At 36.3% G+C, this 15,881-nt stretch overlaps 1 protein-coding gene across 18 annotated transcripts in view; it reads left to right on the plus strand.

Moving 5' to 3' along the window:
• CHD9 (chromodomain helicase DNA binding protein 9) overlaps positions 1–13,553 on the plus strand; it is a 244,095-nt gene extending 230,542 nt beyond the window's left edge. For all 18 annotated transcript variants that reach the window (XM_067718619.1, XM_067718614.1, XM_067718613.1 and 15 more), the window contains 3 exons: positions 4,044–4,172; positions 7,688–7,792; positions 10,088–13,553. In XM_067718619.1, the coding sequence (XP_067574720.1) occupies positions 4,044–4,172; positions 7,688–7,792; positions 10,088–10,966 (1,113 nt within the window). In that variant the 3' untranslated portion in view covers positions 10,967–13,553. The remainder of the gene's footprint in view (positions 1–4,043; positions 4,173–7,687; positions 7,793–10,087) is intronic.
• Positions 13,554–15,881: the final 2,328 nt, after the last annotated feature.

Consider the following 15,881-nt stretch of genomic DNA (forward strand, 5'->3'; position numbering starts at 1 on the left):
GGTCATCAAAGAAACATGCGGTCTTGCGTTATCCTGATGGAAGATTATGTGCTTTCTGTTGACTAATTCCGAACACTTTTCATTGAGTGCTGCTTTCAGTTGGTCTAACTGGGAGCAGTACTTGTTGGAATTAATCGTTTGGTTTTCCAGAAGGAGCTCATAATAGAGGACTCCCTTCCAATCCCACCATATACACAGCATCACCTTCTTTGGATGAAGACCAGCCTTTGGTGTGGTTAGTGGTGGTTCATTTCGCTTGCCCTACGATCTCTTCTGTTCCACATTGTTGTACAGTATCCATTTTTCATCTCCTGTCACAATTTGTTTTAAAAACGGAACGTTTTCATTACGTTTAAGTAGAGAATCACATGCGGAAATACGATCAAGAAGGGTTTTTTCTGCTTAACTTACGTGGAACCCAAACATCAAAGCGATTCACGTAACCAAGCTGGTGTAAATGATTTTCAACACTTGATTTGGATATTTTGAGTATGTCCGCTGTCTCCCGCGTGGTATAATGTTGATTGTTCTCAGTTAATGTCTCAATTTGATCACTATCAATTTCAACTGCTCAACCCGACCATGGAGCACCATCCAGCGAGAAATCTCCGGCACGAAACTTTGCAAACCACTTTTGACACGTTCGATCACTCACAGCCCTTTCTCCATATACTGCACAAATATGTTTTTGTGTTTCGGTTGTGTTTTTACCTTTCTTGAAATAATAAAGCTTAATATGCCGAAAATGTTGCTTTTTTTCTTCCACCTTCAGTATTAAAATGGCTACGCAAAAATTCACCAATTTTGATGTTTTTTTTTAAATGCACGCTGATATGACAGCTGTCACAATACAGTCTAACGAAATTGTTTCGAATGAAGTTAAAGACAACTAAGTGCTACTAGAGCCATCTTATGGAAAACACCAAATGAACCTTTTGACCAACCCAATAAATAGTGCAAGGCCACACAGCTAATAAGTCTTAAATCCACTGTTCAAACTGCTACACTTAAGATCTCATAAGAATACACCTTCTGGTTCTTGTCAGATGCATGGTTTATATTAGTCAAAGAGGAGAACAGATATATTAATATGCATTTTTCTTATCCTCTGAAATACTTTCTACTCACTACCTTATGGGCGTATGTCTTTCTTACTCATAGAAATCTATTATTTAAGTTTGTAATGCTTTACTGTCAGATGCTGATGTACCAAATTTTGTATCAGTCTCCCTTGATGTTTCTATATATTTTAGAAGGTAAAAGAGTAATGGCATATCCTCTATACAATGAAGTTAGTGGGTTTGTTCTATCTGCTTCCATTATGAAGATTAATTGGATAACCCATTGAAGTCGTCCCCTACCCCATGAACTTCTTAAGGGCTGTCCTATTCACCTTGTATCCCCAGGACTTAGCACATAAGTCCTGCTACAGGGGATGGTATCTAGCTCCTTGTAAATATTTACTGAGTCAGTGATTTAAAAAATTAAAAATGAAAGTCTTTTGGAGACTAAAAAGTGCTATATAAAGGTAAAGTGATGGTTATTTTATTAACAAAAAAATTCATTACCTTATTTTTTCATGCAAAAGAACCACAGAAGCGCCAGTCCCTAGAATGTGACTGTAATATATATTTTTATATACTTGTATCTGTAATATATATTTAGTTTAATATTTTACATTGCTATTGTCGTCCTCAAGAGATAACCTGGTAGTCTAAAATAGGGAGCCTCAGTCTTAGCTTTTGAATGCCTTTCATATCCCTAATTTTTTCAAAAGATGCCACAAATTCTCAAATAAACTTTCTGTTAATTCTTTTGATTTAAAAAAAAAGCACCAAATAAAGCTCTTGTAATTATGAGGGGAAGGGTTGTCAGTAAGGTGAGCAATCATAAAATGAGTATTGCAATTCTAAAAATAATGAGAATTGTTAGTTTAACCCTATACTTATTAACATGTTAGAAAATACCATTTATTCAGTCAGTAAATTTTTATTGAGCAACTATTATGTGCTAGTTACTATTTAAAGGGATTTAGGATAAAACAGTGAACAATATAAAGTTCTTGCCCTCATGGCAGTTATACTCTAGTCTCTGAAGATTGTCATACCTTTCTCTTTCCACTGCAAAGGAATCTTCATTACTTTTTTTTTTAACTTATAGGAGTTCATCATTTTCCCTGCAAATAAACCTTTTGTCCTAATTTTTTATATAACTTTATTATTAAGATTTTAAAACATTGTTATAAGTAGCATTTGTTGGAGTACAGAATACAAGATAACAACTGGTATGATTTCCAAGGGCACTTTACATTAATGGTATATTGGATCTCACACTTTGCTGTGGTATCTCTACAACAAAATGATCATAACGTGGTATATGTACTATACCAGTGGTATGTATAAACTGCCATGGAAACTGATAAAAGAATAATTACTCTGCCCAAGCAGAGTATCTGGGAAAAGATAGAAAATAGAGCTGACATGACTGGTAGATGATAAAAGAATAAGTAGGCATTTGACCAGGTTAATACTGGTCAAATGCCTACTTATTCTAGGCAGGATAAGAGGAGGATACTCTAGGCATTATAGAACAATTATGAAGAGAGTCTAAAAAGGATATAGTCATAAAACAGTGACTAGTCTGATATTCCAGAGTATGTGAGGGAATGAGTGGGGTAATAGTAATTGGATAGAAAAGATGAATTCAGTCCAGGCTGTGATGGGACTGGTATGCCATGCTGAAGAGTTCGAGCTTTAGTCTGTTGGAATTTGTAATTGTTTAGAAATGACTACAGACATCAAGCCTTACTTTGTTAACAGTTGTTAACAGAGGTAAGCAGCATGGTTTGATAGAGTTTTTATTGCCACCTGCTAGCTGCATGACCTTGAGGAAGGTATCTTCTCTGAGCCTTGATTCCCATTTGTAAAATAAGAATAATATCTTTGGGGGACTTCCCTGGTGGTCGAGTGGTGAAGACTCTGTGCTCCCAACGCAGGGCGGCCCGCGTTTGATCCCTGGTCGGGGAACTAAGATCCCACATACCGCAACTAGAGAGCCTGCGTACCGCAGCTACTGAGCCCGCGTGCTGTACAGCCCACCCGCGCACTCTAGAGCCTGCACGCTGCAATGAAGACCCAGAGCAGCCAAAATAAATGAATACATTTTTTTAGAAAAGAATAATATCTTTGAGTATTGTGAGGATTATGTGAAAAGAGATAAGAAAGTTTATTAGTGAGATGAAGAGAAATGAAAGCCACTAGTACACATATAAATGCTATCAGAGCACTGAGAAAATCTGATGTTTCACGTGAAATTCATCAGGAGAAAATGTAAAGAGGAAGCTCTTCCAGCATTATTGATAACTCCTTCAAATAACACTCTAGAAATACAGTGATCTTTGAGGGCATTTAAGGAAAGAACTAGCAATGTCCTCCTCATTTCAGGAGCCTACTTTCATACAGAAAGATAATACTGATCATTATTAATAATTGCCTTGAATAATTTTTCAAATATATAATTTGAGGAAAAGGTTCATGTAACATTGTCTTATTCAGCATTTTTATTAATAAATATAAAAATATTTAAACCTTAAATATTTTTAACATATAGCTATGGGGTAAATTCTTTAATATGATATATTGAAGATATGTGACAGAATATATATGATATAATATAAATCTTCAATATATAATATAAACAGTTGACCCTTGGACAGTATGGTTGTCAGAAGTACTGATGCATGCCACCCCCACAGCCAAAAATTTGAGTATGACTTTACAGTTAGCCCTCCGTGTCCTCAGTTCCGCATCCCTGGGTGCAGTCAGCCATGGATCGTGTAGTCCTGTAGTATGTATTTATTGAAGAAAATCCACATATGAGTGAGCCTGCACATTTCAGACCCATGCTATTCAAGGGTCAACTGTATTAATATATCTTATCTATAACGTATCTTCAATTTTATATGACTAAATTTCTTGGATCAGCCTTTTTGTACTAGTTGCACAGTTAGATTTTCAAGCCATTCCTTTGTCCATGTATTTTAGAGAATGCAGCTCCATGAGGGGAGACCCAAGCAAAAAAGGCATCGTTGCAGAAACCCCAATAAACTAGATGTGAATAGTCTCACTGGAGAAGAACGTGTTCAGCTGATTAACAGAAGAAATGCCAGAAAGGTATTTATATATTTGTTGTTAATTTTTCATGTTGATTCACTGCTTAAGAGATCTCTAGAACACTACTTCATTATGCAGTATTTTCTAACAGACCTGGTTGGGTTAAATGTAGAAGATTTGTGGGAAAAGACATGGACTACAATTTTATGCAGTCTAATTTCAAATCCCACATCTTTGTCTAAGCTGTTGAATGAAATAAGCAAGTTAGTTTACATTATCTGTGCCTAAGCGGTGGCCCTGAGCAAGAGCACTACATGTAAGTCAGTGGTTCTCAAAAGGGGGCACTTTGTCCTCCAGGGGACGTTTAGCAACGTCTGGAAACATCTTCGGTAGTCACAACTTTGGAGTAAGGAGGTGGGTGTTGGGGAGGTGGTGAGCAGGGGAAGGATGCCAGTGGCATCTAGTGGATAGAGGCCCGGAATGCTGCTACACCTCCTGCAGCACAGGGGCCAAACCCTACAACACCAGTCCAAAATGTCTGTAGTGCAAAAGTCGAGAAACTCTGTTGAAAAGGGGACACTATTCTCATCATGGCCATTATAGATTTATATATTTATCACGTGATTTTCCATCATTTGGCTGTTAAGTGCCTCGTTCTATCAAAATGGGCATATTACATAATTTTCTGATAGATGGAAATAAAATGTCTTAAACAAAGGTACCTTATACACTAATAGTATCCCTGTGTTTACCTTCTTGCTTTATTGATTGATGAATGGTAACAGTCAGGTTTTTCCAAAGTCTATTTCTGAACCAAATGTGGCTCAACATTTGTTTTCCCAAATTGTGTCTGTTTTATGTTTGGATTGGTATATGTCTCTTTTACCTCCTAAAGTAAATGATAGAACACTTGTGGCACCCTTTTGTAAGTTCATAGCTTTGACATTTTTATTGTTTTCTATTCTGATGAGCAAGCAACAAAATAAGTAAGAAAGAAGAAATGGCCTCAGAGTAAAAACAGCAAATTTCTCATTGAGTTCCTTCACTCACAAATTAAATTACCCTACATAGGTCACATTAATTCCCTAGTTCTGTCTTGCTCTCTATTAAATGACCTCACTGCTAGTATAAAAATACATGAACTCGGGCTTCCCTGGTGGCGCGGTGGTTAAGAATCCGCCTGCCAATGCAGAGGACACAGGTTCGAGCCCTGGTCTGGGAAGATCCCACATGCCGCGGAGCAACTAGCCCCGTGAGTCACAATTACTGAGCTTGCGCGTCTGGAGCCTGTGCTCCGCAATGGGAGAGGCCGCGATAGTGAGAGGCCCGCGCACCGCGATGAGGAGTGGCTCCCACTTGCCGCAATTAGAGAAAGCCCTCGCACAGAAACGAAGAACCAACACAGCCAAAAATAAATAAATAAAATAAAATTTAAAAAAAAAATACATGAACTCATTTGACTTTCTCAGAAGAAATATTGAAATTGGAAGAAAACTACTTTTAAAATAACAATTGTCTTAATATTATCGTATGCACTAACTCATTAAAATTAATACTGATTTTTCCCCAATTTTGTAGAGATAGCTTATTCAGCTTTTGTTAGTGCTTTAAAGTGATGTCATAGATGTATTAGGGGAAGAACAAGATGACATTTTAGTTGCATTTTACTTAATTTTATGCTTGCATAGATTGTGTTACAAATCTTTGCACTTCATCGTATAATGAAATTAGCATTTCTAGATATGAATAAATTTATCTTAGCCAGTTTTAAGGAAATGGAACCATTTTTTAAATTTTTACTTGTTAGGTTTAACATTAAACACCCTAAATTTTATTTTTCATTGTTGGTAACCTGATAAAAGTCCTGTTCATTTCCTTTAGTTTGTAGATTTCTTTATTGTTCTGAGTTTCTGGAGTGCAGACTTGAGGATTGATCAGTTACTAAGGAAAAGATCCACTTGCTGAATCCCCATAAACCATACAGAGGGCCTCCAGTTTAAACTGGAGCTTAATGAAGGTCATAATAAAAAGGAGATGGCAACAGAAACTTGAGAGGCTAAGTAAAGATTATAGGAAATACTAGATAAGAATACCTATAGGTATTATAACTAGCCATATTAAACCCTGTCTATATCCTAACAAGATATAGTATGTATTCATTCAAAAAGGTGTGGAAAAAGGAATTATTCAAGAAGTGTCTTTAGACTCCAAAGGAACATTAAATTGGTAGGTTCAAATCATTTAAACATTTAAAGGGATATGTATATTTTTATACTTTTAGGGTATCAGTTTACATAATAGATAAGTGCATGGGCTTTTGAGACCTGAGTTTGAAAGCTGATCCTAACACTTACTAGCTAGCTTTAGGCAACTTGTATAACTTCTCTGAGGCTTAGTTCCTTCATTTGAAAAATAGAAATAATACTTTCTCAAATGGATGTAGCGAGTACTAAAATAAATTATGTACTCTAAAGTCCTTAGCACAATAGTTGGTAATATGATAATAATAATAATAGCTTATATTTATTATGTGCCAGAACCTTTGCTGAGGCACTTGAATTATCTTCATAAAACCCTATGAGGGAGGTGTTGTTATCTCCATTTTGCAGATCAGAAAACTGAGGTTCAAAGAGATTTACTGATATACCCTAGTTCATGTAGGTGGTAAGTCTGACTCCGAAGGGTATACTCTTAACTAGGCTACACTGCCTACCCAACATAGTAATTTCACAGTAAACGGTAGTTATTTATGTTACTGTTCCAGTAACTCAAAAACATTTAAGGGACTTCCCTGGTGGCACAGTGGTTAAGAATCCGCCTGCCAATGCAGGGGACACAGGTTCGATCTCTGGTCCAGGAAGATCCCACATGCTGCGGAGCAACTAAGCCTATGTACCACAACTACTGAGCCTGCGCTCTAGAGCCCACGAGCCACAACAACTGAGCCCACATGCCACAACTACTGAAGCCCGCACACCTAGAGCCCGTGCTCCGCAACAAGAGAAGCCACCACAGTAAGAAGCCTGCGCACCGCAACGAAGAGTAGCCCCTGCTCGCCGCAACTAGAGAAAGCCTGCCCGCAGCAACAAAGACCCAATGCAGCCAAAATTAATTAATTAATTTTAAAGAAAGAAAGACATTTAAAATTTACATTAGCACATGTTTATATAGTATATTAATGGTTCTTGTGGATTGTGGTAGTCCTTTTTAATGTAATAAAGATTGTCAAAAGTGGTTCAACGAATACATGTGTTTTAAAAAAATAAACTCTGGGGCTTCCCTGGTGGCACAGTGGTTGAGAGTCCGCCTGCCGATGCAGGGGACGCGGGTTCGTGCCCCGGACCGGGAAGATCCCACATGCCGCGGAAAGGCTGGGCCCGTGAGCCATGGCCACTGAGCCTGCGCGTCCGGAGCCTGTGCTCCGCAACGGGAGAGGCCACAACAGGGAGAGGCCCGCGTGCCGCAAAAATAAATAAATAAATAAATAAACTCTGTACAGCACAGAATAAAAGCAAGAAATGTCTTCATATTTAATAGTGCTTTTAAGTGTCTAACGATCTGTTTTTCATTTATAGGTTGGAGGTGCCTTTGCTCCCCCTCTGAAAGATTTATGTCGGTTCCTGAAAGAAAATACAGAATATGGAGTAGCTCCTGAATGGGGAGATGTTGTTAAGCAGTCTGTGAGTATTTCATAAATAATAATTCAGACATCATTTTTAAAATTAGATGCCATTTAATTATAACTTAGATTAAATTTTAAGTTAAGAATTAACAAAATAGGGCTTCCCTGGTGGCGCAGTGGCTAGGAATCTGCCTGCCAATGCAAGGGACACAGGTTCGATCCCTGGCCCAGGAAGATCCCACATGCCATGGAGCAACTAAGCCCATGTGCCACAACTACTGAGCCCATGTGCCACAACTACTGAGGCCCACGCGCCTAGAGCCGATGTTCTGCAACAAGGGAAGCCACGACAGTGAGAAGCCCATGTGCAGCAACGAAGACCCAACACAGCCAAAAATAAATTTATTTTTAAAAATTAACAAAATATTCCAAGAATATGTGAAGGTATTTTTTAGTTCATAATTTTTGTTTTGCAGAATATGTTACAGATTTCTCAGATGCTGTTGAGTTAGAATGCAGAATCAATATATGCTGATTTGTGTTTATTTTAATCTCTAAGATACTATTTGAGCAATACCACAATGAATAGTCAAAGATACTGGGCGGCACGGCGGGATTCTCTGGCGGTCCAGTGGTTAGAACTGTGTGCTTCCATTGCATGGGGCATGTGTTCAATCCCTGGTTGGGAAATTAAGATCCCATGTGCTGCACAGCGTGGCCTAATTAATTGATTGATTGATTGATTAAAAGGCATATTAAGAAAACAAAGATGGGGAAAGATATATATATGTAAGGTTATTCATCATAATACAGTAATAAAAATTGGGAATATACCAATGGTCCATCAGTATATTGAAAAACTGCAACTATTTTAAAAATTATATCTTAAAAGAACATCTAATGACAAGGGAGAAAAAGTTCACAGTGTTGTTAAATGGGGTAGTAGTTAAGCTCTTGGAGTATCAAAGCCTAACCGTGTGGTAAGTGCTGAATAAATAATAGCTATTATGTCTACAGGTGTCTAAATAAAAAAGACAGGCAGTAAACCTATGTTCAGTATGATTCTATTTTTTTTTTTTTTTATTTTAGAAAAGAGGTGAAGAGAATTGTAAAATCTGTTTATATGCACAAGGGGAAGATGGAAGCACACATCCTGAAATGTTAGCAGTGGTTATCTCTGAACAGTGAAACTATGGATGATATTTTTATTTGTATTTTTTTGTTGTGTTTTCTGTAGTGAACCCTAATGCTTTTGTAAAGAGAACAAATAAGTTGATCAGTTCAAAACAAAATTTTAAAATAGTCCCATGAGAGTCTTTTAAACCACTGTCTAGAGCTACAGTGTCACAAATGGTAGCCACCGGGCACATGTGGCTATTGAGCATTTGAAATTTGGCTAGTCTGAAGTAGGAGGTGTTGTAAGTGTGAAGCACTGTTTCTGGATTTTGAAGGCTTAGTTTGGAAAAATGAATATAAAATATCTCAGTAATATTCATAGATGACATATTGAAATGGCAGTGTTTTTGTTATGTTAAATAGACTATATTGCTAAAATTTGTGTCACGTATTTTACCTTTTTTTAATTGTGGCTACTAGAAAATTCTAAATTACATACGTGGCTTACATTATTTCTATTAGACAGTGCTGGTCTAGTGGTTCTAAACTCCTAAAACTTTTAGGAATTTTCGTTCATTTGTTTGTTTTTTACTTCTAGGAGTTTTGAGCCTGAGAAAATCATGGGAGAATTTCAAGAAAGTAGCATAGGTTGCCCTCCATTGCCCTGGACTTGGTGCTTCCCAGTCTGCAGGTGCTACTGCTGTTCTGAGCCAAGTGATTTTTTCCCCCCTGTCGATTATCTTTTTCGGTTTGGCTCTGTCTCCTTTACTCCCAAAGTGATAGTCAGGAAAGAGTCATATGAAGCATCTCATTTTAATCTTTACTTACTTCTTCTGTCCTTTGCTTATTGTTCTTCCAGATTAGAAGAGGGGCACTCCTTTAGTCTTCTAGAGCAATGGGTGATGTGAAAAATGTAAGGGCATGGCAGTAGTAACCCTCATGAAAAAATTTCTTCGGACCTTCTGTTTTCCAGAACTATTCTACTAACTTATGCCTCACAGTGTAAAAGAGGGCCAGAGACCTCTTTCTGCCCTCTTAAGATAAAATGAGAAAAAGAGCTGTTTCAAGCCACTACTTATACTAAGATGAAATTGGGTTATCTCTCTCGTAATTGGTTATATCAATACAGAATAAGTTTATGAATGATTACCTATTTTTAATAGCTTATTTGTATCACAAACTAATAGCTATTGATTTTATTTGAAAATGGTTATTATTGATGGATTTTTTTTTTTAGGGATTTCTTCCAGAAAGTATGTATGAACGTATTCTCACTGGTCCCGTTGTGAGAGAGGAAGTAAGCAGGCGAGGGAGACGGCCTAAAAGTGGAATTGCAAAGGCCACTGCGGCAGCAGCAGCTGCAACTGCCACCAGTATTTCAGGCAATCCTTTATTAGCCAATGGATTACTTCCAGGTGTGGACCTCACAACTCTTCAGGCCTTACAACAAAACCTACAAAACTTGCAGTCACTGCAAGTAACTGCAGGGCTGATGGGAATGCCTGCTGGCCTTTCTTCTGGAGGAGAAGCTAAAAACGTGGCTGCCATGTTCCCCATGCTGCTGTCAGGAATGACTGGATTGCCAAATCTGTTGGGCATGGGAGGACTCCTGACAAAGCCTACAGAATCTGGAACAGAAGAAAAAAAGGGAAATGACTCTACGGAGCTAGAAGGAAAAAAAGAAAGGACAGAGAGCCAAAATTCAGAGAATGGTGGTGAAAGCTCTGTGTCAAGTTCTCCTTCAACATCCTCTACTGCTGCATTAAGTGCAGCTGCAGCTGCCAACCCGTTAGCTCTTAACCCACTATTACTATCTAATATACTTTATCCAGGGATGCTTCTCACTCCAGGCCTTAATCTTCATATTCCAACTTTGTCCCAGTCCAAAACTTTTGATGTACAGAAAAATAAAAACAGTGACTTAGGCTCATCTAAGTCTGTAGAAGTAAAGGAAGAAGATTCCAGAGTTGGAGATCAGGAAGACAAAGGGGGAACTGAACCGAGTCCTCTCAATGAAAACAGCACAGATGAGGGTTCAGAGAAAGCTGATGCTTCATCTGGATCTGATAGTACACCATCGTCATCTGAGGATTCAGATTCTAGTAATGAAGACTGATTCCCAGACTGCACTTAAATTATGAACTGATTTTGGATTTTTTTTCTTTAATTATTAATTGTAAATACCCCAGTGTTGAGTGCATCAATAACTTACTGACTGAACATTTCAGTTATTTGTTTAGAAGTGCAGACTGCTTTCAGAGACGTTTTGCATGTAATATTTCTTAAGATTCATAAGTTTCTGAACTCGTATGTACTATCAAATACATAAAGGTGTAAAATTACAACAAAAGGCATTATAATTTTGTTGGGGGTTAATTTTATGAAAATTATGCTCAATAAGAGTTGTATATTTAATATATTTGCAGTGAACACAGAATACTTTATGCATATTACTGATTTAATTTGAATATAGTTTTACAGCCTCCTTGACACCTATAATTTACAGATCAAAACTCAGCAATAATTTGGGCAGCTAATGAATGTCATGAAAGCTGTAGAATCTACATCACCATCCATTGCTTTAATTACATGAAAATGCTCTAGTGTTGTGATGCACTGCTGATATTTCCAATTCAGGTACAAGTGTGTTTTAAAGAAGAAATAAGTTTCCCAATCAGCCAATTTAACTGGCTACCTGTTACCTCAGCTGAGTTAGTTTAGGAAGTTTACATTCGTTTCTAATTCTATACTTGTTTTCAGGGGTTTTTTAAACACATCCTATATATCATGTTAATCTGGCAAGAAATATGACTTGCTTTTTGCTGAGCTTAACTCTTAAAATCAGTAAAGTCATGAAATAATCCTGTGTCATGTAACTTTGGCACCCTCTAGACATATTAGTTTCAGCTCTTCAAAGTTTGGCCTCCTATTAGAAATAATTGTCTCAGATGAGTAATGTCTGTTTCCAGGGTTCAGAAAAGGCAAACTCATGAAATGCCACTGAAAAGAACTTTCAACACAGCATACTTCATGTAAAAGAAATTGTTTGTTTGCTTTATTTGTGTAGATTTCTATTTGTGTTTTACGTCATGGAAATATTCCGGAATTAACAGATAATAGGGTAAAGTAATATGCAGATAGTCTCAATTCATTTTGAGTTTCTACGTATAAGCAAACTAAATGTTGCCCAGAATCAGTGTTGGGTTATCAGTTTATATTAAATATACTGAGTTGCCCATTTTGAAAATGCACTTTGAATAATCTCAAAAAAATATACGTTACTCCTATGAACCACAAAAAATGAAGCCAAAGGCTTCTGATCAATTTCTTAGAACCCTTTACCATGTAAAATTTGTCTGTTTGATTTGTGATACAATTTCTCCTGCTAAAGCTGCTATTATTCTGACAAGGTAGAGGTCCAGGTTCACCTTCATATACATTTAAAGCAATTAGAACTGAATTGGAAATAAAATATCATTTACATCCTAAGGAGAGACAAGTGTTAGCGTTTTTCTGGTACTTAAAAATAAGTCAGTGATAAAGTTTGCGAGGGGAAAAGTACCCCACTTCTCTCCCAGAGAAAAAATAACTTTTAGTATGTTTTGATGGAACTCTATTGCTTTGTCATGAATTAAGCAAGTATATTGGATTTTCCAAGACCTTTACCAGTAAATTATGTTTCTGTATGTAAAATAACTAACCCCTTATTAGAGAGACAGTGTTATATGTATTTACAAAATTATATAAGTTCCATTGGGATTGTATTGAATTTTGTATTTTCCCAAAATAGTACTTTGAATTGATAGTCCTTTATGCAATGTCTTAGCAATAGTCACTATAATGCCCTTCCAGGAGAAGTGGGTAGTAATTCTTCATCATGAAAATGATATATTACATATTTAGTATCTTCCCTTTGCAGTATTGCACCTTTGTTTAACTAGAATACACCTATGAGATAGCCAAAGTTTTTCAAACACAGTTAACTTAGTTTGCCGGTAAAGTATTACAGCACCATCCACATTTCCCTTCTCTCCCCCTAGTTACACCCACATGATCTTCATTCCTTTCTGTCTCCAATTTAAAATAAAGGGGAAAAAAGCCCTAGATCTTGTCACTAAAATCTAATTTATATCAAATTTATGAGATAAAGTATTTTCCTAATTATGATCAAATGAATTTGGTTAACATCTTAGTGATTCTCTTTCTATGTAATAAGGCAGTTGCAGTTTTCAAAGCATTAAGGCTAGTATTAACTTTAAACATTCTCTTGGGTTTCAAGACACTTCTATCTAGTACTGATTGGGGAAAAGTTGTCCAGCTATCAGCTTAAAAAAACATGCAAACATGGTTGTGTAAAGTTAAGGGTTATAAGAAAAGAAATCAGTAGAATTACATAATACTAAAGTTGCAGTTGAAAGGATATCCAAGTATGTGTTGGTAGTTACTAAAAGAATTATAGCTGTTATTGCCTTGTATTTATAGCCCTTGTTTCAGGTTTCATGATTCAAGTCTTAGTCCAATTTTTCTTTTGGACATTGCAATATTTACCAGTTGTGTTTTGTGTAGTCTGAATTTGCTTTCTGTAGTTGAGCAAACGTCTTAAAAAGTCATTTGTAATTTATTAAATTACTTTCTATGATGTTCTATAGAGCAAATGGAAGTTTAATTATTTTTTATTAAACATATTCTTTGACTACCCATGATGTCAGCCTCTGTACATGACAATGTTTTTTTATTTTTATATATAATTTATCTTATTCCAGTTATGAAGGAAACCATAGTCATAAATCTTTAAAAGGAAAGTGGAAGAATTTTTAAGAGACAGAAGTTGGCTATAATTATATCCACAATATTATTATTTCCCGAAGTTTTCTTCCCCTGGACCTTTAAAAATCCCGAAAGACCCAGAAATATACCTAACCTCTTAAAGAAGTCCATTTTGAAGATCAGTAATTATTTTTTCCCTTGGTCTTAGAGACTTTCCTAATTCATCACTGTTGTTTGCAGTGTTTTTTTAATAAATATGAAAGAAATTTGTTTTTCCTCAAACTACAAAAGTAGAACAGTAGAGTCTCATCACCCCTCATTTAACTTGAACACATTCAACTATACTGCCATGCTTTAGAAAACCTTTCTTTTTTGTAAAATATACTAAACTAAGTCAACAGCTTCATCTGGTGCTCACCCAGAGGATCAGTAATATGTTCCACTGCTAGAGGAAGAATTGGCTGTGTTGGATGATTTTGAGAGAAGATACACTATGTATAAAATGATGTATTCTGTATATTTTGAGCTGTAGGAGGGAAAAAAGTGGTTTGGGGGGAGAGTAATTTTTGACTACAAGTAATGTTCACCTCATTCAATAAATTAAGAACTTAATCTCTACATAAATGCAACTTCAGTACAGTAAGCTATTTATTTTAAAATGCAGAAAAACAAAAAAATATTTAAATCATCCATAAACCCACCCTGAAATACTGTTCATGTAGCTATCCAATCTTTTTATATGTATGTTATATACATGTAGTGGGTTGAATAGTGTCCTACAAAAATGCATGTCAACCCAGAATCTCAGAATGTGGCCTTAATTGGAAATAGGATCTTGGCAGATAAAATTAGTTAAGATGCAGTCATACTAGATAGGGTGGGCCCTAAATCCAATGACTGTTGTCCTTATAAGAAGAGGAGAGGACATAAGAAACACAAGGGATAGGGCCACGAGGCAATAAGCAGAGATTGGTGCTGTGCAGCTACAAGCCAAGGAACACCAAGGATTACCAGCAACCACCAGAAGCTAGGAGAGAAGCATGAACAGATTCTCCTCCACAGCCTCCAGAAGGAACCAGCCTTGCCAACAACACCTTGATTTTGGACTTCTGGCCTGAACTGTGGTAGAATAAATTTCAGCTGTTTTAAGCCATCCAGTTTGTGGTAATTTGTTACGTTAGCCTTAGGAAACATAGATTTTCATATTAAATTAGTACTATATGGGACAATATTGGCTGTTTTGCCTTTAATATACTGGCCTCTATGTCAGTAAGTATCTTGCAATGTGATTTTTAATACATATATTGCCCATACAGGTGTAATTTATTTAACCAGGAACCTAAAAATGGACATTTGAGTTTATATATGCATTTTTTGTATCCATCCCTAATGATTTCCTTAACCCCTAGAAGTGAAAATACTTCTGTTTTTAAGGCTTTTGATTTGTGTTGCCAGTGCCAATGACATTAGTAACAATTTATACTATTAGCAGCATACATTTTGTGCATGCTCATTTACCCCAAATTCTTACCAATACTGTGTATTGCATTTGAAATCATCTTTGCCTTTACTAACAGGCAAAAATAACATCTTTTTAAAAAACTGAAGTATAGTTGATATACAATATTATGTATGTTACAGGTGTGCAATATAGTGATTCACAATTTTTAAAGGTTATACTCCACTTATAGTTATTATAAAATATTGGCTATGTTCCCCATGTTGTACAATATATCCTTGTAGCATACTTCATACACAGTAGTTTGTACCTCTTAATCCCCTCCCCCTATATTTCCCCTCCCCCTTTCCCCACTGGTAACCACTAGTTCTCTATACTTTTGAGTCTACATTTTTGTTAAATTCACTAGTTCGTTCTATTTTTTTAGATTTCACATATAAGTGGTATCATACAGTATTTGTCTTTGACTTATTTCACTTAGCATAATACCCTCCAAGGCCATCTGCATTGCTGCAAATGGCAAAATTCCATACTTTTTTATGGCTGAGTAGTATTCCTGTGTGTGTGTGTGTGTGTGTGTGTGTGTGTGTGTGTCTCCACATCTTAACATCTTAATGAATTTTTAAATCATTCTTCCTTTTTCTTAGTAAAAAATAAGACAGGATGTTATAGAAAATCATGGGGAAGAAGAGAGGAGGAGAAGCACAAAGTAAACAACCCATAATGTTGAATACTCAGACATAATTTTTAACTTTTAGGTCATTTTTTTTGCATATAATACGTAATATGTATTATCTTAATAAGA

Source organism: Pseudorca crassidens, chromosome 20, assembly GCF_039906515.1.
Source record: "Pseudorca crassidens isolate mPseCra1 chromosome 20, mPseCra1.hap1, whole genome shotgun sequence".
In the NCBI taxonomy this organism is placed as follows: Eukaryota; Metazoa; Chordata; class Mammalia; order Artiodactyla; family Delphinidae; genus Pseudorca; species Pseudorca crassidens.